At 25.9% G+C, this 26,575-nt stretch overlaps 5 protein-coding genes across 6 annotated transcripts; 3 read left to right on the top strand and 2 right to left on the bottom strand.

Moving 5' to 3' along the window:
- Positions 1–425: 425 nt before the first annotated feature.
- Positions 426–14,093, top strand: Hml (Hemolectin; the record flags this gene model as incomplete). Its single annotated transcript, XM_035087681.1, has 25 exons — positions 426–457; positions 541–729; positions 820–947; positions 1,042–1,201; positions 1,272–1,399; positions 1,475–1,570; positions 1,655–1,974; positions 2,062–2,674; positions 2,745–3,032; positions 3,105–3,538; positions 3,602–3,872; positions 3,975–7,688; positions 7,767–8,291; positions 8,373–8,538; positions 8,619–8,962; positions 9,064–11,127; positions 11,287–11,403; positions 11,474–11,704; positions 11,821–12,110; positions 12,198–12,479; positions 12,655–12,921; positions 13,006–13,158; positions 13,263–13,377; positions 13,467–13,619; positions 13,702–14,093. Coding segments are annotated over 25 exons (11,232 nt in total), but the record flags the coding sequence as incomplete, so codon positions are not given.
- Positions 14,094–14,249: 156 nt separating this feature from the next.
- Xe7 (A-kinase anchor protein 17A) lies at positions 14,250–17,909 on the bottom strand. Its single transcript, XM_035087791.1, is given in 6 exon segments — positions 14,250–15,052; positions 15,195–15,546; positions 15,628–15,835; positions 15,966–16,114; positions 16,190–16,818; positions 17,193–17,909. Coding segments are annotated over 6 exon segments (2,244 nt in total). The 5' UTR covers positions 17,362–17,909; the 3' UTR covers positions 14,250–14,315.
- A 105-nt stretch (positions 17,910–18,014) lies between these two features.
- LOC118069581 (uncharacterized) lies at positions 18,015–20,110 on the bottom strand. Its single transcript, XM_035087790.1, has one exon. The coding sequence runs from the start codon at positions 20,007–20,009 to the stop codon at positions 18,213–18,215; it is 1,797 nt and encodes a 598-aa protein (XP_034943681.1). The 5' UTR covers positions 20,010–20,110; the 3' UTR covers positions 18,015–18,212.
- Positions 20,111–21,010: 900 nt separating this feature from the next.
- On the top strand, positions 21,011–23,452 carry LOC118069512 (glutamate receptor ionotropic, kainate 2-like). The gene is made up of 8 exons (XM_035087680.1): positions 21,011–21,039; positions 21,113–21,213; positions 21,304–21,396; positions 21,529–21,834; positions 21,921–22,024; positions 22,189–22,359; positions 22,446–22,505; positions 23,359–23,452. The coding sequence occupies exons 2-8, from the start codon at positions 21,196–21,198 to the stop codon at positions 23,450–23,452; spliced, it is 846 nt and encodes a 281-aa protein (XP_034943571.1). The 5' UTR covers positions 21,011–21,039; positions 21,113–21,195.
- A 1,473-nt stretch (positions 23,453–24,925) lies between these two features.
- Positions 24,926–26,522, top strand: LOC118069597 (EF-hand calcium-binding domain-containing protein 1). 2 transcript variants are annotated; one of them, XM_035087813.1, is made up of 4 exons: positions 24,926–25,299; positions 25,606–25,859; positions 25,930–26,148; positions 26,493–26,522. In XM_035087813.1, exons 1-4 carry the CDS (start codon positions 24,982–24,984, stop codon positions 26,497–26,499), a joined length of 798 nt encoding a protein of 265 aa, XP_034943704.1. In that variant the 5' UTR covers positions 24,926–24,981; the 3' UTR covers positions 26,500–26,522. The 2 variants fall into 2 exon arrangements, with proteins under 2 accessions (XP_034943704.1, XP_034943705.1); XM_035087814.1 differs by lacking the exon at positions 26,493–26,522 and having other exon boundaries at positions 25,930–26,245.
- Positions 26,523–26,575: the final 53 nt, after the last annotated feature.

The raw sequence follows: 26,575 nt of genomic DNA, 5'->3' as shown, positions 1-26,575 counted from the left end.
TATAGAAAAACTATTTTATTCATTTATGTCAGTATATTATCATAAATATTATAATGATTTGCTAATATTAAAGAACCATAAATCTTATCATTATACAAAAAACCACATTTTAATCTGTTATTATTTTAATTGGCCTAATTTTTAATTAATTAAATTTATCATAAGCAGTTTGAAACTTTATCAATTATTTATTTCCTGTAGATCACATATCATTCGTATAAAAATCTTTTCAAAATAGAATACGGCTTATTTAAAAAATTTTAATTGAACAATCATAAATAACTTTACTATCATTATGTGCATAATTCGTTTATACATATAGTTGCTTTTTATTGATTATATACTTATGGATTAATTGATTTAATTGATTATACATAATGATAAATATTCGAATTATTATTAATTTTACATTGATTGTAATTTTTTCAATAATCTCAGCCGATGATTATACAAAAAAGTCAGTTAATAATATTTTATTCTCAATTTAAATAAAGTTTAAAAATGGAATAATTTTAGCTAGGCTATCAAATATTCTTTCAGACATGAAACCATCATATTCAAGGAGAAAAAAATTATTCACAGTAATAATTATCAATCAATTGAAGAAAATTTTAATCATCATGACATAGAAGATGATAATTATAATAATAACAAATTTGGTTTTAATAAGCAATGTAATGGTTGGCCCAGTGTTCCAATTAATGGAGATATCAAATGTTACTCTAAAAGGTACAGATCCACCATGAATAAATATACAGTGATATATACTAATAATACTATAAATTTATTAATCTAATAATTTTTTGGTTAAATTTTAAGTGGATGTATAGCACGTTGTAAAACCGCTTATCAATTCCCTAATGGAGAAAGTCAAATAACAATTTCGTGTATTAAAAAAAAATGGACAATTATTGGAACTGAATGGACAACAATTCCACATTGTGAACGTAAGTTTGAATTATTATTATTTCTAATAATTAATACAAACTAAAAATTATTTAGTGAAAGTTGTGTGAAAAAAAATGATAAATATTTTTATAGCTATTTGTTTACCTAAATGTCAAAACAATGGAATATGTATTTCTCCGAACGAATGTAAATGCCTAGAAAACTTTTCTGGACATCGTTGTCAATTTGAAGAAAAACCTTGTTTAAATGATCCCCCACCAGTACAAAATTCTCAAAGAAGTTGTAATACAAAGTAAATTTTAATTATTATTCAATAAAAAATATAAGAAAGATTTTTATATAATGTATTTACTTTTTCATAGAATATGTACTATCGAGTGTCTGAATAAGTTTGTATTTTCTGATGGATCATCAATTGCTAATTTAATTTGTCAAAATGGTAACTGGGTTCCTACAAAATCTAATTGGGTTTCAATTCCAGATTGTATACGTATGTTGCGATTATTCTTTTAATTTAAATATAGCCGACTAATTGTAATCATAATTAATTATTAAATTTTTTTAGCAACATGTACACCACCTTGTGAAAATGGAGGAATTTGTCTTGCTTTAAATGTATGCCAATGCCCTAATGATTTCCGAGGACCACAATGTCAATACTGTAAGTATAAGCCAATGTTAATTCGAAAAGTATGTAATAATAAAAAAGAATGATAATATAGACTTATTTATAATATTATTACAGTGGCAGAAGCATGTTCAACTAAAAATCTTGGTTTCAATGGCGGTTATGAATGTAATGGTGATGAAAATATATTCTCTTGTACACTAAATTGTCCAATCGGAGTAAATTTTACATCACCGCCAGCTTCCAAATATATTTGTTCCTATGAAACAGGAATTTTTGAACCACAACCGATTCCACAGTGTCAAGTAACAGAAGATTTTCAAATAATTCCAATAGAAAATATTAAAAATACTTTTTATAAAATTTCTAATCATTCATGGACTATAGAAGGAATTTCATTATCAAATGCAAATTTTCATGAAACAAAAAATGGCATGGTAAATATTTTAAAATCAAAAAAGTAATCAATTAATTAATTATTTACATTTATTTATAAATTTTATCATTTATTTTTGGTAATAAAGGAAGGAGTATTTAATCATTTTTCAAATGATAAAACTGAATTGAAATTCATTCATAAAGACACGAAAATGACAAAAAATTCATTGGAGTCAAAAGTATGTTTTACTTGGGGTGGAATTCATTTTAAAACATTTGATGGTGCAATATACACTTTTGATAGTAATTGTACCTATACACTAGTTCAAGAAATTCAAAATAAAATTTTTATGATTACAATACAAAACAGTCAAGGTTGTAACAATGGAAATAATTGTCATAGAATTTTGAAAATTTTCTTACAAAAAGATGAATATATTTTACACTTGAATGATTATGGTTATCCTGAATTTCGAACATCTAAAAAAATTTTACCTATTCCAAGTCAATTACTTGGAATGCAAGTTAAAATGTCTGCACACTTTGTATTAGTATCATTAGATTTTGTTGGATTAAATATCAAATGGGATGGTAAACTCTTTGTGGAAGTAAAATTATCAGCATCTCTATGGAATAGAACTGCTGGATTGTGTGGCAGAATGAATGGAGATCCCAATGATGATATAATTGATAGAGATTTAACTTATCCCAAAAGTATTACAACTTTTATTTCGTCGTGGAAAGTTTTAAATATTGAAGGTATTGTCATATTAATTTAATATAATATTATTATTTATAATACTAATAATACAATATTTAAATATTCTAGAGATTTGTGATGAAAGTATTGATCCTACATCTACTTGTACTTCAAAAGAAAATATTGAAACTGAAGCAAAACATTTTTGTACTAAACTATTTCTTGATCAACGATTTCAAGTTTGTTCTAAAAGCATCTCTTCAATGCCATTCTATCATACGTGTGAATTAGATTTTTGTCATTGCAAAGAGAACGATAAGAAAAAATGTGCTTGTGAAACAATGAATATTTATGTTCGTCAATGTTTTCATGATCAATTAATACAATCTATTGATTGGCGATTTGATAATTTATGCCGTAAGTAATAATTTTTTTATTTTATTACAATTAGTTATTTAATAATATTAATATAATAATAATTTTTTTTAGCAATGGAATGTACAGGAGGTAGGATATATAAATCATGTGGACCCCAGAAACAATTGTCTTGTAATACTCAATTTTCTGAATTAACAACTGATAATTTTTATTGTGAAGAGGGTTGTTATTGTCCAAATAATACTGTTCTTCATAAAGATAAGTGTATTTCAATCGATGAATGTCCATGTACTTTGCGTGGAAAATTATTTAAACCTGGATCATCAATTTCAAAAAATTGTAATACTTGTACGTGTTCTTCTGGTAAATGGATTTGTACAGAAGTAACGTGTCGTGCAACATGTGCAGCAATTGGTGATCCACATTATGTTACATTTGATAAGAAACATTTTGATTTTATGGGAAAATGTAATTATTATTTAGTTAAAGGAGATAATTATAGTATTGAAACTGAAAATATAGCATGTTCTGGTGGAATTTCTGAGGTAAGCTTTAAATTAAATAAATCAATAAAATTAATAGAATATGTATCAAATATTATTGTTTAGAGTATGGGTTTGTCCAAGTTAACATCAATGGATCAGCCATCATGTACAAAATCTGTTACAATTCGTCTTGAAAATCATTTTATCAAATTAAAACAAAATCATCAAGTTTTAATAGACGGTGAGGACGTAACAAAACTTCCTTTGTCTGTATTTGGAGCTAAGGTTCGAGTGGCAAGTAGTATATTTATTGTAGTAAATACACCTAATGGTATTGAAATTTGGTGGGATGGAATTTCACGAATTTACATTACTATTCCACCGGGATTCCGTGGTAAGTATTATTTTTATTATTATTAATAAGTTTTTAATTTATTTAAAGAATATTTTATAGTATTTTCAAATCTATTGTCTTTTCTCTATTTATTTTATATAGGTAAAACTAAGGGCTTATGCGGAACATTTAATGGAAATCAAAAAGATGATTTTTTAACTCCTTTTGGAGATGTAGAACAATCTATAATTTCTTTTGCAAATAAGTGGAAAACAAGTGAGCAATGTAATGATCTCTCAAAAATAGAATTCACACATCCTTGTGATAAAAATCCTGAAAGACATGTAATAGCAGAAAAATATTGTTCTAGAATTTTTGAGACCTCTTTTTCGGATTGTCATTGGCACGTAGATCCGGAACAATTTTATCAAGATTGCAAATATGATATGTGTGCTTGCGAATCAAGTATTGATCGATGTTTATGTCCTAATTTTGCAGCTTATGCTAGAGAGTGTGCTAATAGTGGAATTAAAATTTTTTGGAGAACTCAATTTGAAGAATGTCAACTACATTGTCCAAATGGTCAAAAATATCAAATTTGCGGAAATAGTTGTACAAGATCTTGTTATGATATTTCATTTTTTCAAGACTGTCATCAAGAATGCATTGAAGGTTGTAATTGTCCTGAAGGACAAACTTTGAATTCACAAGGTGAATGTATTTTAATTGGACAATGTCCTTGTCAATACAATGGAATAGAATATAATGCAGGATATAGAGAAATTCGGCCAGGACGTAAAAGTGAAGAATTATGTACGTGTGGTGGTGGAATTTGGACATGTCATCCAGCAACATTAGAGGAAATCAATGAATATCCTAAGATGACTGATTTAAAAACACTTTGTAGTGCTACTAAAAATCTAGAAGCTACTTATTGTGAACCTGAAGAACCAAAAACTTGTCGAAATATGCACGAATATATTAATCAGCATAGTCCAGTGATTTGTCGACCAGGTTGTATTTGTAAAAAGGGTTACGTTTTGAATCCTTTAAATGGAATTTGTGTTGAACAAAAAATGTGTCCTTGTTATCATGGTGGAAAAAGTTTTGATGAAGGTGCTATTATCCAAGAAGACTGTAATACATGTACATGTATAAGTGGAAATTGGAAATGTACTGAAAAAATTTGTCGTGGTATTTGTTCAGCTTGGGGTGATTCACATTATAAAACATTTGATGATAAAACATATGATTTTCAAGGAATATGTAATTATGTATTGGTGAAAGGCAGTCTTGGTAATTTTGAAAATTTTTACGTATCCATTCAAAATGTTCCTTGTGGAAGTGCTGGAGTATCCTGTTCTAAATCAGTTACTCTATGCATAATTGATGCTGATAATAAAGAATGTATTACGTTAACTAGAGGAAAGCCTATATCAAAAATTTCATATGAAAAAATATTTATTCGGAAAGTTGGACTATATATTTTCTTAGATATACCAACTTTAGGATTAGTTTTACAATGGGATCAAGGAACTCGTGTTTATATAAAATTAGATCCAAAATGGAAAGGTCGAACTCAAGGTCTATGTGGTGATTATAATGATAATAATGAAGATGATTTTAAAACTCCTTCTGGAGGTATATCAGAAGTATCAGCTCGTATATTTGGAGATTCGTGGAAAGAAGATAGTTATTGTCCAGAACCAATGAATACTACTGATACTTGTGTTCTTCATCCAGAACGAAAAGTTTGGGCAATTGAAAAGTGTGGAATTCTAAAAAGTTCTTTATTTCAATCGTGCCATTCTGAAGTCAATATTGAACCGTATATTCAACAATGTATATTTGATACTTGTGGTTGTGATGAAGGAGGTGATTGTGAGTGTCTATGTACGGCTCTCGCTGCTTATGCATATGAATGTAATGAAAAAGGAATTCCATTAAAATGGAGATCTCAAGAATTATGTCCTATACAATGTGATGAAAATTGCAGTATATATTCTCCATGTATTTCAGCTTGTCCTCACCAAACTTGTGATAATTTATTGATTAACAATCAAGATATATCTTTGTGTACTCAAGATACTTGTGTCGAAGGTTGTACATTGAAATTTTGTCCTGAAGGTGAAGTCTATCGAAACAGTAGTTCAAACGAATGTGTTCCTAAAATATCATGTAAACCATTTTGTAGTAATATCAGTGGAATTGTATACTATGAAGGTGATCAAGTTAGTAGTGATGCATGTCATACGTGTTTTTGCAGTAGAAAGAAATTGGTATGTAATGGAGTTCCTTGTCAGTCGATGAAATCAATCGAATTAACAACTGTTCCTATGGAAGAACCAATAAAATGTATTGATGGATGGACTAATTGGATAAATAAAAATAATTATCAATTATTACAAAATAATAAGTCGGAAAAGATGATATTTACAGACGTAGAATCTTTACCTTCAATATTAGATCTTCTTAATTTAGAAAATTCAACTCGTTGCTCCAAGGAAGAAATGATTGATATTGAATGTAGAACCGTTGGTAGTCATAAACTATCAAAAGAGACAGGTTTAAATGTCGAATGTAATATGGAATATGGATTAGTTTGCCAATCAAATAATAATATACTACCTTGTGAAGATTTTGAAATTAGAGTTTTATGTCAATGCAATAATCAATATCTTCCAATTATTTCAACAAGTCCATATTTAACTTCTACTACTGTTTCATCTACTTTTATTACCAAACCATTAACGGATAATTGTGATATTAAATATCCAAATCAACCACATTTAACTGATTGTCATTCATTTTATCAGTGTATTTCTACATTAACTGGTACGAAATTGGTTGAAAAAATATGTGGAATAGGTACCATGTATAATTCGGAAACGCAAACATGTGATTGGCCATATAATGTAATTAAATTACGACCTGAATGTGGTCAGATGAAGAAAATAACTGAAATTCCAAATGATTGCCAAGAAGGAGAGATATGGAATGAATGTGCCATAAAATGTAATCAAACATGTTCTAATTATTATCATATTTTAGTTGAACAAAATTTATGTTCCTCAGATTTAAGTTGTGTACCCGGTTGTGTAAATGAAACTGAATATTCTAATTGTCCGTCACATAAATTTTGGCGAGATTCTCATAATTGTGTTGATATTTTTGATTGTCCGTGTATTACTCATAATAATACAATTATTAAACCAGGTATAGTAGTTACTGAATCAGAATGTGAACTCTGTCAATGTTTAAGTAATTATTATACTTGTGACAAATCACTCGGATGTGAAAATATATCATCCACTAAAAACGTAAATCCCACTACTTTGTCATCTATAACAACTATTGAACATATGTCAACGAAAATAGAATCACTATTGAGTACAGCATATTCATATATTTATGAAGAAAATAAAAATAAGCCAATTTGTAATGATTCTATGGGATTGGATGATGGCTTTATGTCTGAGGAACAAATTACAGCATCGTCGTCATATGAAAATCTTATTTCTAATCTTCAATTATCATCTACAAAGATATGGCAACCTGTATTGGATAATCCACATCAATATATACAGTTTGACTTTTTACAAAATCGTAATCTTACGGGTATTATGATAAAAGGTCTAAATGATATTTGGACAGTTGCATATAAAGTATTTTATGGCAATGATATTTATCATTGGAATCCTATAGTAGATGAACTTGGAAATAAGAAAATATATTTTGGAAATTTCGACGATGTAACTGTTAGAATAAATTATTTTGATAAACCTATCAGTGCACGCTTCTTGAAAATTCAACCAGTAAAATGGCACAATCATATCGGACTAAAAGTTGAAATTTTAGGATGTTTTATTCCATATTGTAAGTATAAAACATATTTATAATCGAATTACAATTTTTATTTATTTACAATAATTTATTTACGTTAATTCTTTCTAGCACCAATCAAGCAAATTCATCCAATTAAAATTGTAGAATTTAAATCAAAGTGTAATATTTGCCATGGAGTGTTTGAAAAATCATTAGAAAATATTGACTGTAAATGTAGTAATGCACTTTGGTGGAATGGTGAATTTTGTGTTGAAAAACAACAGTGCCCATGTGTAGTAGAGAATGTATTGTATTCTGTTGGTACAAGTTTTGAAACTAATGATTGCCGAAAATGTTTATGTGCTATGGGAGGTATTCCTGAATGCCATTTAAAAATATGCCCACCATGTAATGACGGAAACATGCAATCTGTTGTTACTGAATTATGTGGTTGTTCTTGTAAACCATGTCCAATAGACACTTTATATTGTTCATCAACTAATGTATGTATTGAAAAATCTGCATGGTGTAACGGTGTTAAAGATTGTCTTGATGACGAAACAAATTGTACAAATGAAGTTGAAGAAATAAGTAATAATATGACAAAAAATTCTACAACAATGGTTGTTGTAACTACTACTGAAATTAAAAATGGTAACGAAATTTTTTTTTGTGAGTATACTATATAGATAATAAATTATATATTATGAATTTTTTTCTTCTTTATATTTACAGTAACAAAATTCGAGTGTGAAAAGCCTATTTGTCCTCCAGGATACAAACCGATTCTTTCAGAATCATCAAAAATTCAATATACACATTATTCTTCATCAAATAGTCGAATAATTAGAGATAGAGGAACCAAAAATATTCAACGAATTACTAAAGAACCTCGCAAAAAGTAAGAATATACATATAATTTTAAGAGTATTATTATTATTTATTCAGTAATTCATTCGTGTATTCTTTATTTTTTTTCAGAGAAAATATTAATTATGAAAATGATTTAAATTATAATGTAAAATGTCCACAATTTTCTTGTAAACCACACCATTTTTCATCGGATTACGATGTTGTGAATAAATCTTCAAATGAATGCCCTAAAATTCAATGCCCTTCTAATTATCAAATTATTTATGAACCAACAAGTATGTATGAATTAGTACCATGTCCAAAGTATACATGCAAACCATTATTGCCAAAGGAAAATATTTGTAATGTTGTTGGAAGGACATTCAATACATTTGATAATTTAGAATATAAATATGATATTTGCAATCATATTTTGGTACGGGAAATGTTTCATAATTTATGGTATATTACTTGTAAGTATTTAGTATTATAGAGAATTTATTTATTATTTACGATAAAATTTGCATATTAATTAAATGTTATTTAATAATATAATATAATATTTTAATTTTAGTGGAAAAACATTGTACCCGACAAAATGATTCATGTACTAAAGTTCTTGCAATAGTAATAGATAACGATGTGATCGTTTTACATTCGAATATGAATGTTGATATTAATGAATATACCTATACTCAACAACAATTGGATTTCCTTAAAAATCGTTACACAAGTTTTAAAATATGCACAATTGGAAATTTTATTCACTTTACTTCATATACTTATCAATTTTGGATCATATGGGACGAAAATTTAAATGTTAAAATTGGAATACCTGAAACTTTAGTTCATCATGTTGATGGTTTATGTGGATATTATGATAAGTTAGCTGAAAATGATAAACAAAAACCCGATGGAAGTCAAGCTTTAACAACGAAAGAATTTGGTGATAGTTGGGCAATGGATGGAACTCCTGAGTGTGAACGACAAAATTGTCCATTATCTACTCTGGATAAATCTAAAATAATTTGTAATACATTAAAGGATAGATCATTTAGCATGTGTCATAATGTACTGGATATAGACAAATATATTTCACGTTGTTTGGAGACAACATGTATTTGTTTAAACGAAAATAAAACGGTTGATGATTGCCGATGTCGTGCATTGAACTCATTTACAGCCGAATGTCAATCGAGAGATTTTACTTTTGATTTATCAATATGGAGAAGTATTCACAATTGTCCAGTTTATTGTCCATCACCTTTTATTTACAAGGACTGTTTCCGGAATAAATGTGAAATGACCTGTCGAAATCTGCAAGAAGTAGATCCTTGTCCTATAATGGACGTTTGCTTTTCTGGATGTTTTTGTCCTGATAATTTAATTCGTAATGATAATTTGTGCATCACCGCATCAGAATGTCGTGATTGTAAGTGCAATAGTTTTGGAAATTCTAATTTAATTAATTTTAATGGAAAAAATTTCACTTTTATGGGAAATTGTACATATATATTATCACAAGATACCATCAAACATACAAGTAACAAAGTAGATAATCATACTTATCAAATTCTTATAACTAATATACCATGTTCTAAAGGAATTTGTACTGAGGCGTTAAGTGTTTTATACAAAGGACATTTTTTACAAATAGAACAAAAATCTTATATTAAGAATTTTATTAGTACTTTAGATGGAGAACCATTAAAAATTCCATTTAAAAATACTTGGATGAGTTTAAGCAAAGCTGACAACGAGGACATTACTTTATTAATACCAGCAATACAATTAGAAATAATTACTTATTGGCATAATTTTGCATTTATAATCAGCTTGTCATCGCATATTTTTGGTGGTGCAATAGAAGGACTTTGTGGAACTTGTAATTTAAATAATGATAATGACGAAGAATTTATTAAATCTAATGGAGAATTGACCAAAAATGTTGATGAATTTGGTGCTAGTTGGTTAGCTATTGGAATGCCTCAAGTCCGATTTTCGGATAGTGAAGATTGCTCAATTCAACCAGAAAACAATTGTACACTACCAGTTTTAAATGACGATCCATGTCAAATTCTTCTTAATGTTGATACTTTTGGTCATTGTCATGCTTTAATAGACCCTCAACCATTTTTACAATCTTGTCATTATACTTTATGTGAACACGGAAATATTTGTGGTGATTTAGAATATTATGCTCAAAAATGCAGAGAGGTTGGTGTATGTCCGAAATGGAGAACCAATAATCTTTGTCCATTTGATTGCCCAAATTACTTAGAATATCAACCTTGTGGATCTTGTCCTAAAACTTGTAACAATTTGAATGATATTATACAGACAGAAGAATATAAATGTAATGATAATAATAATATGGAAGGATGTTTCTGTCCGGAAAATTTTGTTCTTCATAATAGTTCTTGTATTCCTGAAAAAGATTGTTTCATTTGTGATGATCAAGGACATGTTGATGGTGACGTTTGGAATATAGATAAATGTACTTCATGTTATTGTTATAATAAAGTTGTTAATTGTGAGAGAAAAGAGTGTCAAGCACTTGATGCTATTTGTGAACCAAATTTTACTCCAATGGCTGTTCCTGGAACGGAGAACGAATGCTGCATAAAATATCTGTGTGGTAAATAATTTTATTTTAATAATTAGTTGGTTGACGTTTTTTAGAAGTCATAAATAGAAAAAAAAACTAGTTGTCTTCAGAAAATATGACTCTAAAAGTCGAATACCAGTAGGTATATTTAGGTGATATAATTATAAAATAAATTAATTCTGATTTAAGTTCCTATTCCGACAAATTCTCCACCAACATGTGTTGAACCTCAACAACCTGAATGTGGTTATGGACAAACGATGAAATTAATAATTGATAATGATGGTTGTCAGAAATTTATTTGTCGTAAGTATCAACAGTATTTAAAATTTTAAACGTGAAACAACTCAGCTCAATTTAATTTTTAAATTTTCAGAATGTTTACCATTAGAAGAGTGCCCTTTAATAATAGACAATATCTCGACAGAAGTTGAAAAAGAAAATTATCAAGAAGGATATACTTTAATTGTAAATACTACGGGATGTTGTCCAAGATCTACTCTCGTTTGTCAACCAGAAACTTGCCCATTACCACCAAAATGTCCAGAGTATCATGATTTAAAAGTTTCTCAGATTCCAAATGGTTGCTGTTCTATTTATAATTGTGGTAATGATTTTTTCAATTATACATATATATTTTATTACAATATAATTTCAATTTAAATATATTGTTATTAATTTTTCTCTTTGTTGAACACATTACGTAAACTTATTTTATTTTAGAGCCGAAACAGAATGTTTGTCTATATACACCAGTAATTGATAATATCAATGATGAGAAAGTAATTGTAATGCAAATTAATGAAACATGGAAAGATGGACCTTGTAATGTTTGTACATGTGAAAAATCTTTAAATAAATATCCTACAGCAGTTTGTGTAACAACTGAATGTTTGAATCTTAAAAATCATCCAGACTCTAATGATTATGCATTGAAAGAAAATATTATTACTGATCAATGTTGCCCGCAAATTGAACGATTTGCTTGTAAAGATAATGAAAAAATAATTAATGTAAAAATTCTTTCTATTAGTATTGTTATTTTTTTTATTATTATTATTGCAATGACATGTTATTAAAAATTTTATCTTCTAAATTAGGTTGGAGAAGAATGGCATTCAGATACGAATGATTCATGTGTTACAATCAAATGTGAAAATACATCTTATGGAATAGAAAAGAAGTTGTTCTATCAACCGTGTCGAAGTTTATGTAAAAAAGGATTTGAATATAAATCATCTAACAACGGAGGTTCTCGTTGTTGTGGAGAATGTGTTGCTACATCTTGCGCTGTAAATGATACATTGAAAGCTATTGGTGAAAAATGGCATTCTGACGATTTCTGTATTTCTTATGAATGCCTTTTGGATCATGATAATCATGTAAGTGTAAATATTTTATATTTATATATATGTATAAAATTGTATATTAAAATGTATCAAGTAATTCTATGTTGTGGAAAATTAAAAAAAAAAAAACAATATTTTATAAAATATTCAGATGAATACTTTTAACATTTTAATTAATTTATGTCATTAAAATAATTATTTTTTTTAGACTCAAATAAAAGAATCAATTGTTCAATGCAACAGACTTGATCCATTAGAAAATGAAAAATATATAATTGAAACGGTCTATATTAGTGGGAACTGTTGTCCTACATATATTCGCAAAGCTTGCAAAGCTAATGGCAAAATTTATAAACCTGGAAGGAGTTGGAAAAATGAACTTAACGATTGTTTAATAGAAAATTGTGTTGTAATAGATAATGAAAAAGTTGAAATTCAAAAAACTGTTCAGAATTGTAACACGAGTTGCGAATTTGTAAGTAAAAATATTTCTTTATTCATATTCATGTATAAATTTTTTTAAATGGAATGAAAATATTATAAAAAATCATACTGTAAGGGCTGGGAATATCAAAATCCTGAAGAAGGACAATGTTGTGGAAAATGTAAACAATTATTTTGTGTGTATGAAGGTATATTATATAAACCTCATTCAATCTGGTTTTCAAAAGATAATTGTACAAGATACGAATGTCAATATCATAATGATCAGGTAAAAAATTTAATGTCAATAATTTTTTAAATCGATAATAATGAGTGTATTAATCCTAATTTGATCGATAATTAAATTCTAATATAATCAATTCATATTTACAGTTTATTGTCAGTGTAAGTTTGCCGGTATGTCAAGATGTTTCATCATGTCCGTTGGAAAATATTTATAATAATGGATGCTGTGATATATGCAATGCGACAATATCAAATTATCAAAGTAATAAAAATATATAGTTTATACTATAGTAGTTTCTACGTTTTATTGTGACATTTTTTTTTAAATAAATTATATGTCTTTTGTTCTAGAACTTTGTCTGGTTGAAGTCCTTGAACCAGATTCAACAATAGGAATAATATCTGAAAAAAGAGGAAAACACGGAATATGTCATAATTTTCAAGCAATTGATGGAATTACTGAGTGCCATGGAACATGTAGTTCATCTACATATTTTAATTCTTGTAAGTTTGTTTTAATTATATTATTGTTTTTGTTTCAATATGTAAGTCATTTTTATGTGTATTCTTGATTCATTTTTTCTAGCAACTGGTATTCAGGAAATAAATTGTCAATGTTGTAAACCAACAAAAATGAAAGAGATTAATATCAATCTCATATGTGAAGATAAACAAATGTTGCCAAAAAAAATTTATGTTCCAGCTGCATGTTCATGTTTTGAATGTCAATCTCTGTAATCAGAGAAAGACTGAACTTTTGATAGTTTATAATCGAATACAGATATTTATATAAGTAAACTTTCTAAATATTGCAATTAATTTTTAATTTTTTTTCTTAAATAAAGCCAATTTTTATTTCATATGTAATTGTAATTAATGAAATTGGCTGATTAACAATTTATCATAATTTATTAGACATACATAATGGCCCAATATTGTTTGTTTACTGATTTTTTGTTAGTAATGAAAAATTATTCACTCAAGAAACAATAAATTATGAATTTTTTAATTTTTATAATGAAATATATTGAAAAATATTTACAAATAAATTCGTTTTTTTTTTAATTTTATTTATATTATTGAATTAATCATTTATGACCAGATTTCAAATTTTTTATATAAAACATTATATAAATATGAAATATTTATTTTACACAATTATTGTAATATACAAAATTAATTACAAAAAAAATATATAACTTATTTATTAGTTACAACTGTATCTTTTATATTTTGATCCACATCATCTACTACTTTAGACCATGAACACTTTCTTTGTCGTGGTGATTTTGGCATTGACCATGATTTACTTCGTGATCGTTTTTTAGGAGTTAGAGATCTTGATTTTGCTCTTGTAATTCTTACTTTCGATCGACTTCGTTTTCTTCTATTGCTTTTTAATGTTGAATTACTCCTAGATCTTGATCTAGATCTAGATTGTGATAGAGATCTAGAGCTTCTTGACTTGACATATCGAGATCGAGATCGAGATCTTGTACTAGATCTTGAAGTTGTCCTTCTATGTCTTCTCAATCTTGATCTACGTGGACTTGAACTGTGACTTCTACTTACATTTTTACGTTTTTTAATTTTTTTATTACTTTTTGATCTCGATCTTGATCGTGATTTTGATCTATCTCGACTTCGAGATCTTGAACTTGAATATTCACTATCATAAGTATCAACGCCTGCTAATCTTGCAAAATATTTATAGTATTGTTCATTGTACACATGAGGATTAAAAAGATTCACTGAACGTAATCCACGTCCTCTTCTGCCAGAAAATGCAATTCTACCTCTTCCACGCATGTATCGATTCATAGAGCTTCTTCCTCGTGTCATAGGAGGAAACATCATAGCTGCTGCATCGTAAAACCAAGGTTGAGGAAATTGTGAATATAATGGAAAACCAAGATTTGGACCCACTCCAGATGTGCCTATATAAAAAGCATTAATTATATTAATTTTATCTTCTTATGGTCTAATGATTAAATTTTATCAATTCTTATATCAAAGTCTTACTAAAAATATAATAAAATTATGTAATTAATATAAAAAAAAAATCAACATATTTATCACCTGTGAAAGAAGTAGATGTACTGGTTCCTGGAATACCTATATTTTTTTTACTACTTTCTTCAGTACTAGAATCATCACTTGGATTATTAGAATTTTTTTTTCCTTTTTTCTGAAAAAAATTGACATATAGATGGCAAAGAATATGAAATTTCGAAAAATTGTAAAGATTGATTTAAAAATTACATACTTTCTTTTTTTTTTCTGTTTTTGATTTTTTTTTCTTCGATTTTTTATCTTTTTTTCCTGTAACTTTGTCATTATTATTTATAACTTTTTCAAATTTTTGTTCTATAAAATCTTTATTAGATGAAGTTTTATCGCCTAAAATGATTTCTCCTTTTTCTACTTTAATCTAAAATGGAAAAAAATATTTATATATATCTCTATCATTTTACGTAATTTATTAATTATACAGTTGTGATTAGTGACGTACTTTAATTCTATCGAATAATTCATCCAATAATCTAATACTTTCTAATTGTCTTTGAGCTTTTATCAATTTTTGTTCTTCTCTTGCAATTTTCATAGAAACCTTATCTTCTTCCTGTTTTCTAAACTTTGTTAAAGCCTTTCTTTTTCTTTTCTCTTCTCTTTTTTTTCTTCGTTCATATTTTGCTTCTTTATCAGCTGCTTCTTTTTTTCTACAAAATTAATTTCATCAATAACTCACTTGAAATTATAATAAATAATTGATAGAATTTTCAATTTAGACATTAAACCATTTTAATTTTAATAACTGTTACGTAACATTTTAAATAAAATTTTTCTTACTTTTGTTTTTCTTTTAATTTCGCTTCGGCTTCTTCCTTCTTTCTTAATTTTTCAGAAGCTAAATTGTCCTGTGCAATCAGTCGTTTTCTTTCAAAATCACGATACGATACAGAATTATCACTCATATGTTTTGATTTATCAAAATCAACCTAAAATTATGTTTTTTAATAAAAAATATTTAAATGGCAGCTTAGCATATAAATAATATGAAAAATGAAAGTTACCTTTATTAGTGTCGTAAAATATTTATCGCCACTCTTTTTCAAAATTTTCATTCCTCGAAGTGAATCCATAAGTTTAACAAAATCAACATATTCATAATATTGAATGTAAACATCGAAAAATAATTCATTACCAAAGTTGTATTTTTGAATACCGTTACTTAATTTCATCCTTGGTCTGTATGGATCAGCAACAGGGATATCAATTCTTCTCACATTACCCCATTTTTTGAAAATATTCATAATTATTGATTCACTTGGGATTTTTTCATCATTTTCACTAAACCATTTTATAGGAAGTCCACTGATATGAACGGTATCAGGCCTTTCTCCAGGCTTGAGTTCATTCATATGTTTCGCATCTCGAAAAAATGAATCCCAGGTATGTTTTGTTGGAAAATCATCCTTGGTTTCTACAGCTCGAACTTTTAAAACGTTGACGAAACCAGTGAGATTTAAGCGTTGACCTTCTAATCGTGCTATAACTTGTGCAAGTCGGCATTTGTCTGTTAAATCGGCTTCCAATCTCAAAAATTCTAATGTACTTTTGGTCACTTTCAATGATGCAAATTCGTCGGGACGTACAAGTAGTCGTATCTTCTCCATAATTTCCCATGTTGATAGTGTTTTTCCTATTGATATTGTAGTAATGTGCTGTAAAACCTACTGTATTCATAGATTACCAAATAAAAATAATAATTGAATCGATGACTTTTATTTATTGATCATTTGACACAATAGTTTCTTTTATTTTTTGTTATTTATAAATTATAACATTGCAAAATAATAAATATTTATTCAAATTACTGATTCAATAATAAATGTTTATTTGGTAAAATTTTCAATTATCAATTTACTCAGGAAATAATAAAAGATTTGTTGTTATTCAATGTAGATTAGAAATTATGTTATATGAAAGCATGTAGTTTATCAAGTTTAAGTTTTGTCTTTTTTATTTCATTCTTAAAATAAAAGTATTTAGAAAAATTATTTTTTGACCTTTTACCTGGTGTCTTTAGTTGGGGAAGATTGACGGATATATTTATTTTAGCAATTGGTTTTAAATAAAGACCTTTAGCTGAATATAATGGAATTATGTCACTAAGATCTCTACAACTGCGAAAATTATTTACATCCTCTCCACTTTCAACAGTATCTACGTGTTTAGTATTCATTTTCGTTAACTAAATTTATTAAATACTATAAATTTATAACTTTGTAAAAAAGACAAAATAATTTTGTTTAAATTGTAAAAAACAAAAAAAAAAAAAGAAATTTTTAAGAAAAGTTCAGATACTTTTTAGTAGAAAGGATGTAACATTATTTGAATCAAATAATTATGAAATTGGACGAAAATTCATATGAAAAATTTATTAAATTGTGTTTCTCTATCAATATTTTTTCCATTCAATGGATAGTAATATGTCACCAAGTGCTAATGTTTTATGATAATTCACTGTATGTATTCTCCAAGATATCTTTATAGGTTAAACTTCTTCTTCATATTACACCAAAAATAATATAACAGATACTTTTTTAGCTTTAAACACAATTTTCCAATAATGGTTTTTAAAAAATAAATTGACAAATAAAGTTAAAGAGACATTTTGGTTGTGGATAAAGAATTAAAATTAATTTTACAGATTTAAGCATTATAGATGTGGACATATAGAGAAGAGAGACTAGTAAGCGCTTGCAGCGCTTTACGGCCGTATAGAGAAACTCGTAATGCACCCTTTCGGAGGATTGGGTAACCTTTTTTTTCTATTGAAAGTCAAAAATTTGGTAAATATGAAGTGATCTCAATAATATACTGTCAAATATTGATAAAAAAATATTTTGTAGTAATCACAGATTCGTATAAAATCTATATCTTTGAAAAGAAAATCGTTTTCCAATTTATAAATTTCAGAAGACTCAGTGTCTCTAGGTTAGGGTCGATGATTCCTTCAGTTTCTTATTGAATGTTGTTCATAAAACAACTTATTCTAAGAATTTAAAAATACTTTTCTCTTCGTTCTTTTGATTACTCATTCATTTTGTGTGTGCTAATTGTCGGTTCATACATGAAGGATGAATATCGTTTAAATATTTGATTGTCGTAAATCATAAAATCAAATGGATTACTACTAGAAGTACCACCAATAATTGGTTTATTTTCACATTTGACAATATAAGAATTTTGATGATCTAATGATATTAATTCATATTTTTTTCTATGATATTCAAATTCCATTAATTTATCAGATTGAAAATCTACGTTTGTGACAGTTTCATTATCATCAAGTATAATTTTTATCGAGAAAGTACTAGTAACCCCAGGATTTATAACATTTTCTATTTTTTTATTATGAGTATTTGTACTAACAAATATTAATGATCGATCATTTTCATTATTTTTAATTTGATATTTTGATACTAAGCCACCGTTGGTCATTACTCCAATTTCAGTTACCTCGCACTTATATGGCAATAACAATGTATATTTATTTATCCAAAATAATAAATTAATATCAAGTAGTTTGCCAATATACGATTCCTTTGGAATACATTTATAGATATCTTGAGTATCAGTTCCTTTAATTCTAATAACTCCCAGTTCATGGATAATTTGTTCCTCAGAAAGTTCTGATTCTTCATTGTCATCTAATTGATAAATTTTCCGTAATTGCATTAAACCTAAAGTGAATTTATTTTTTACAGGAGAATTAATAGATAACTGATGGAGTCGAATGGCAAAAAGGATATTATGTCTTTTAAAAATTCCTATACCAGTGAATGGAAATATATGAACACCTGTTTCAAGTAATTCTAAATTCCACCAATCTGGAATTTGTATTTTATTTGATGAATTTCCAAATAAACCTACTATATGATATTTAATAGATGGATGTAATAATTTTTTAAGAATAAATTGTACTCGTTCTCGATAATTAACTTTGAAGCCAAGTGCAGTATACATTTTATCATAAAATGCATCTCTTTTTCTAACCAAAGGTAGTAAATCAAGATAACTAACTACCGAATTATCTTTAATACAAGATCCATCGCTATATAATCCTGTTTTAATATCATCTGATAGATTATATTCAATACAAAAATATTTATCAAGTGTCTTGAATTCATTACTCTTGATATCATTTTCATATGCTGTTGGGTCAAATAGAAAATTACTTAATAATCTGGGAATTGCGAAAAGTATTATTTTTTCGTCATTAATTTTTATATCAAATAATTGATCTAGTTTTGGTATAATTTTAACTATTAAATCATGACAAATAAAATGTTTTACAAAGTTATCATGTGCTACATATTCATATATCGCTAATAGTTTTAATAAATAGCTTAAACCTCTATGCCATGTGATCCATTTATTAAGATATTTTGAAACATTGTCGTCTATTTTTATTTTTATTCTTTTTAATATGTCAGTAACAATGAGTAATTTCATTTCACTTGTTTTATATGTTGTATAATATTTTAATAATTGAATACCAAAATCACATAATGTTAAAAAAATGTCCTCCTGAGTTTCCCAATTAATAAAATCTTTATGTGGAATTTTAGTATGATCAAAAGAATAATCCCTGGCAAGATTAATTGTAGAAGTTTCAAATGTTTTATCAGCATGGAGAAATCTTTTAATTTTTTCTATTTTAATTTTATAAGTTTCATGATTGAGGTAATCACCATCACCATTATCTATTTCAGAGTATACGTTCACTTGAGTATTGAGTTTGTTTTGTGTATATAAAGCAAAAGTAACTATAAATGTAAAAATAATGATAATATGAGATATAATGACATACAATTGAAAGATCATATTAAGTTTCGTTCAGTAAGCTAGTTATTATTGATTGAATAATTTATAAATAGTACCAAAGAAAAACAATCAAATAGTGTTTGTATATGAATTTATTAATACTTGCTTATTAATAATTCAGTGTACTAAATATAAATAATTAAAAATTTTTTTTTTTTAAATGCTTATTAATGATAATGTGAATAGTTTAATTTGAGAATAATCTCGATGAAAATAATTTTGGTAAAACCTGAAGACAGTAGGGTAATGGCCAGTTGTAACAACTGAGTGATCACATTAAAATATTAATAGTAATAATAATAATAATAATGACTCTGAAAAGTATTTTCTAGAAATGGAATAAATTATTTTTATTCTCTTTTATTGTGAAATTGATGATTATCATCATTATTCTTGAAATATTATTTTATTATAATATAGCTTCTATTCAAAGAATTACTTAAATGACACATGATCTTTTTCATGCTAAAAAAGTAAAGTTTTTTTATTGAATCGCAATAATCGAGAACATATTATTATTATTATCTAACAAGATCTTTATAACTTTTAAAAATGCATTAACTTTTTAATAGAAACATTGTTTTTTGGTTTTTTTTGTTTTTTTTTCATTCTATGTGATGATCATATTGAGTAAATGTGATTTCAAATTGCGATACAGATAATATTAAAAGCATTGAAAAATTTATTTTATCATGCAGATATTTGCCGTTACTTTCCATTTATTATAAAATGTTTTATATTATTTTATTTTTGTTACTGTTATTTATTGTTGAAAAGTTATTCTATTCTTTAGTTAAATATATTTCTAAAACGTAAACCAAATAATCCAAAGAATAATTAATATTTATATTTAGTCAAATGAAATTTCAATATATACTAGTATTTTTGGTAGTTTTAATTAGACTAATTAGTAGTTTGTTTATTCGATCCAATAATGTCTATAAGCATGTTATCAATGATATTCAGAAATACTATCAGTGTGATTATATTTTTATATTTTATGCTTCTCCAAGAAATGAAACAGCTTTTGGTAATGTTATTATTAAAATTATTATTATTTATGACAATCAATCAATGGTAAATTGAAATATATTTTTTCTTAGATGTCGAAATTACTACTCGATTAATTAATCTTCAACTTTATTTCAATAAAAATTTGATTTACACCAACATCATTGACATTACAATGTTCTCTGATCAGTTGGTAAGTGAAAGTGAATATTACTAATAATTATAATTAAAAAATTTTAATTATTATTAAAATTATATAATTAAATAAATTAATATTTTACAGTCTTTAAAAATGAAAACAATGAAAAAATATTTGCGAAAATCACTATTTGTATTACTCAATGATTCTGATGAAGACAAATCATTATTTCATGATGTAAATATTTATTTAATTTTCAAATAATTCTATTAAATCATTATCATTATTATTTTATAAAATAATTTAGTTTAAACATATCGTAAATATGTATAGATTTGTTTTTTATCATTACATATATATTAATTGCAGCTTCTAGTCTCGTCACTTGACATATCTAGGCCTAAATGGCTTTTTTTTCTTGATAATAAAATTACTATGGATGAATTTTTTTTAAAAACCTATATACCATTTAATAGTAATTGTTTGGTGTCAATTACTAATTCCGACAATTCTGAAGTTATTACAGAGATCTATCAAATAAGTAAAGATGATAGACTTAGAAAAAATATTTTAGCTCACTGGAATTTAGATAATGGAATTCAATTTTCTAAAACTAACTTATATCAACGACGTAATAATCTTTTTGGTTTTCATTTTCGAGTATCAACAGTATTGGTAAAATATTATTATCCTGAATCAAATTTTCTATTGATATAAAATTAGATTTAAAATATTATAAAACAAAAAAATTATTTTTTAAGGATTCACCTTATACATTTTTATCTAATACTCAAAATCATGAAATTCAATTAGATGGAATTATTGGTAAAGTAATGGAACATTTGAAGAAAGAACTCAATTTTACGTAAGAGAATTTCATTTAAATAATTGAGTAAAAATAATTAAATTTTACAAATACTAGAATATTATTGAATATATTTCATTTTATGAAATATTATTCGTTAAAACTCAAATAATTTATCGTATTTTATTGAAATTACTTTATTCTCCCTCCCCCTCCCCATTAAGAATTACTTATCGATTTACAAGAGAATATGGAATTCGTTTAAATAACGGATCTTGGACAGGAGGCATAGCTGATTTAGTAAATAATGTATCAGACATTTTTGCATCAAGTATTGGAATGACATCATCAAGAAAAGAAGCTATAGATTTCACTATACCTCTTTTCTTTTCAGAGTAAGACAATACTTTATTACTGTCTTGCAAATAAATTATACAATAATTAATATTTTATTTGTATTAATGGAAATTTTAATTTTCAGTGATTGTTTTTTTTTTAAAAAACCAATTAAAGAAGATGTTGAATGGAAAAAATTTTTAAAGCCATTTAAAAAAGATATTTGGATTATAATTATTTGTCTTATAATAATTACCAGTAGTATCGTCACTTTTATTTTGTTATTTCATAAACGAGTTAATAATCAAATGTTAATTCGGAATCGAGAGTCATGCTTTATATCAGATAATATTTTTGTTATATATGGAGCATTTTGTGGACAAGGTGAAAACTAAATTAAATTTATCTAATTAAATGTCTTAACAAAATTAAAAATATTTTTTTCAGCTATTCGTCGGTCATTTGTAAATTCAGTTTTTATTATTCATATTACACTTCATCTTACTGCAACAATTATATTTGCAGCTTATGCAGCTCTTTTAATAAGTAGTTTAACTGTCAGTGATTTCAAAGCTCCTTTCAGAACTTTACAAGGTTTTCATCAGGATGCAACTTATACGATGGGATTTGTTGAATCGTCTATTTTCAATGAATTATTTAAAGTAATTATTTGAAAAAAATGATATTATTATAAACAATTATTCTAAATAAAAAAAAATTTATTCTAGGTTTCTAATGATTCAATAATGAAAAAAATTTACAATACTGCAATTAAATACAATGCTATAACAACAACTGTCCGTGAAGGAATCAATCGTATATGTTGGCAGAAAAAATACGCCTTTATAGCACCTAAATATTCTGGTTTTGTATTTAATATTAAAAATTGTACATTAATTACTTCAAAAGCAGTTATGAGAATTTCAAAGGGTATTGGATTCAACCAACATAATCCATTTCGGGAATTATTTAATTACCAGTAAAATTATCATAAATATTATATAATTGTATGTATAATTAATTTTATTTTTATTATAAATATTATATTTGATTTTTAGTATTGCTCGTATGAAAAAACATGGTATTCTCAATAGGATTATTAAAGGAGCAACAAAAATATCAGCTCAATCTGTAAGATTGTTATTATTTTAATTATAATTATAGAAATAATTGAGTTAAATTATTCATTACTAAATAAATTTATATATTAAATAATAATATATAATTTAACTTTTTGAAAATAAATAATTTAACTAAAAGATAATAATTATTATTTGAAATTTTAATTAAATTCTAATTATTTTATTTTTTAACAGGAAAATGAATTATGGGAAGCCGTTCAAATAATAGATATTATGCCGCTTTTAGTTTTGATAATTATTAATATCATTTTAGGTTTTATTATACTTTTGATTGAAAAACAAGTAGATAAAAAATTAAAAAAAAAACGCCTATCAAATCTTTCACAATTTTCAATTCAATATTTGACAAATATATCAAAGAAATAAAACCAATTATTGTCATTATAACTATTACAATGTCATTTTTCAAGTATGTATGAGATAATAAGGATTATTCATATTATAAAATGCCTATAAATATGAATAAATATATAACATATGTATATATTATTTTATTTTATTCAAATATCGCGCGAAAAAAAATAAATATATTTAAAACAACTGAAAATTCTCAAATAAATTCGAGGGAGTGACTTAAATAAATATGTAATCATTTAGTTGATTGTTTGATCAATGGTACCGAGTTGTTGAGGACAACAAGATTGTTAAAAAATCACTGATATTTGGTATTTGTGAATGAAAAAAGGTGAGTTATTTTCAATAGTATAATTCTATTACTTATTTATTATACGTTGTATACAAATAAAAATTAAAGGTTATCAAATAATGATTTTTAGTTGAGCAAATAGAGTTTAATTTGAAGTTGAATGATAAAATATCTCCCTTATTACGTGTATCATATTACATAGTACACAATATATGTATACATACCAAATTGATTTTATAAACTACGTACATATATACACCTTTAACTTTTAATTGTAAAAATTATTTCTTATCTAAGAATATTTTATTTTGTCTTAATTTTTATTGACAAAAATTTGCATTTAACTGAGTGAAAATTTATATTTTCGTTTACAATAGTAATAATAAATAAAAAATAAAAAATAATTCGTGACTGAATACGTTATTTTCGAAAAAGTAAATAAATAAAATTAATATACCTAAATAAATAAGTTATTTTTATTTTTTTTATTATTATAAAAATATATCTTTGAGAGACATAACATTTTATAAGCATACATAAAATTTTAAGTAAAAGATATGGCATGATTGTAAAATGTATTTTAATTTATCTATAAAAAAAGAATCAATTTAATTAATAAAATAATTTGTAAGAAAGAAATAAAAAACAATTTCCTAAATTATAGATTCATATGTATAACAATGATCACTTATTACAGAAATGATTAAATCAACGATTATTTCAAATGAATTAATTGCATAAAAATTTTTATTATACGCTCAATCTAAAAAGATAAAAAATTGTAAAAAATGACTGAACAAAAAGAGATAACACTGACAAAAAATTTAAACAAATTACATAAAAATGGTGGGGAAAATTTATTCGACGTCGGCGCTTTAACAAATCGAATTCCCATGAGTGCACTTACTGGTGCAATAGTTATGAGAAGCATTTCGCTTTTCTTCACGTGTGGACGAAAGACTCTAATACATTTAAAAAAGCCAACAAGTGATTTAGTTAAAAAAAAAAAATATAGATACATTACTGAGGGTGTCAGTATGAAAGCCCAACATGCTAAAATGATTGAATTATTGAAGAAAAAAACGAAATTTTCAAAATTTGAATTAGAAACACTTTGTAAAATTTATAAAAAATTAACTTCTATTCCCGGCCAAAAAACTGGAATAACTGTATTAGCTAGAGGTGCACCACAAATTGTTCAAACTATTGAGGTTGGTAAGTTGATAATTAATTTAACCCATTAGAGGTCAAATAAAAAGTACCGATATTTATACTAAATTTACTTTATTTTTATATTGTAATTAGAAAGGCATAATTCAGAAAAAAAAATCCCTTGTAATTATGTTGAATATAATTGAAAAAGGTTATAATAAACTCAACTAATTAGGTAACCCAAGTAAACTTTTCGAGATCTGTAATTGACACTTCAAAATATAGCTGTACTCGATCGAGTACAGTGACTTCTAATGGGTTAAAAGAGATTAATACGAAATTAAACTATTTTATTATTTATTTAGGGTATTGATAGAACGATTTTTCGTGAATTACTTCATAATACATTTGATATCATTACTGAGGATACTTTGATAGAACGAATGTTTTGTTGTTGGGATCGTGAATGTGAAGGTGCTATCAGATTGGAATCATGGATAATAGGATTAGATGTTTTTCTCAAAGGAAATTTAAAAGAAAAAATGGAATTTTGTTTCAAAGTTTATGACTTGAATGGTGATGGATTTATAACTAAAGATGAAATGTTTCAATTGTTTAAGTAAATTTTACAAAAATCGTTATAATTTGAAATTATTGCTATAAATACTGATTATTATGATTATTTTTAGAAATTGTTTAATAAAACAACCTGGTGAAGAAGATCCTGATGAAGGAGTTAGAGATTTATCTGAACTTGTTTTAAAAAGATTAGATGTTGATCATGATGGAAAGATTTCTTTTCAAGATTACCAAACTGTAATCAAAGAAGAACCATTATTATTAGAAGCTTTTGGACAATGTCTACCAACATGGGAAAATTGTTCAGCATTTCTAACAACATTACAACCGTAAAAAATTTATCTTATTCTACTCTTGAATTTATCATCACAGTATTCATTCTCTCTATACTATTATAAGAAGAAGAAGAAAAAAAAAACAATTAAATGTAACCAAAACAATTAATTATGTATATTAATATATTGTATCTACTCATAAACCTTCATATACTTTTAGGTATCCTTTTTACATTTTAAAATATTTCAAAATTTTCATTGTTTAAAATTGTTTTTTAATCATTTTATTAGCATACGTAATAAAATATAATTTTCATCAAAATTCAGAAACTCTAATGATAAATAATGTTGTACAAATTATAATATACTTTCATATTCATAATAAGAAATAATTTTAGTGATTAATAAATAAATATGATGAAAATAAGAAAAGGTCAAATGGTTCAAGAGATCAAAAAAACAATTTAAATAATATCGCACT

This window comes from Chelonus insularis, unplaced genomic scaffold, assembly GCF_013357705.1.
Source record: "Chelonus insularis isolate UGA/USDA-ARS -01 unplaced genomic scaffold, ASM1335770v1 contig_41_pilon, whole genome shotgun sequence".
In the NCBI taxonomy this organism is placed as follows: domain Eukaryota; kingdom Metazoa; phylum Arthropoda; class Insecta; order Hymenoptera; family Braconidae; genus Chelonus; species Chelonus insularis.
This window is presented reverse-complemented; position numbering and strand designations above follow the sequence as displayed.

Bases quoted from the DNA above. Each gene is read 5' to 3' on its own strand.
- LOC118069581 (XM_035087790.1), bottom strand. From the start codon at position 20,009: ATGATCTTTCAATTGTATGTCATTATATCTCATATTATCATTATTTTT.
- LOC118069512 (XM_035087680.1), top strand. The intron at 21,397-21,528 runs GTAAATATTTAT...TATTAATTGCAG, and splicing joins ACAAATCATTATTTCATGAT to CTTCTAGTCTCGTCACTTGA. The intron at 22,360-22,445 runs GTAAGACAATAC...TTTAATTTTCAG, and splicing joins ATACCTCTTTTCTTTTCAGA to TGATTGTTTTTTTTTTAAAA.
- LOC118069597 (XM_035087813.1), top strand. From the start codon at position 24,982: ATGAGTGCACTTACTGGTGCAATAGTTATGAGAAGCATTTCGCTTTTC. The intron at 25,300-25,605 runs GTTGGTAAGTTG...TTATTTATTTAG, and splicing joins AAATTGTTCAAACTATTGAG to GGTATTGATAGAACGATTTT. The intron at 25,860-25,929 runs GTAAATTTTACA...GATTATTTTTAG, and splicing joins GAAATGTTTCAATTGTTTAA to AAATTGTTTAATAAAACAAC.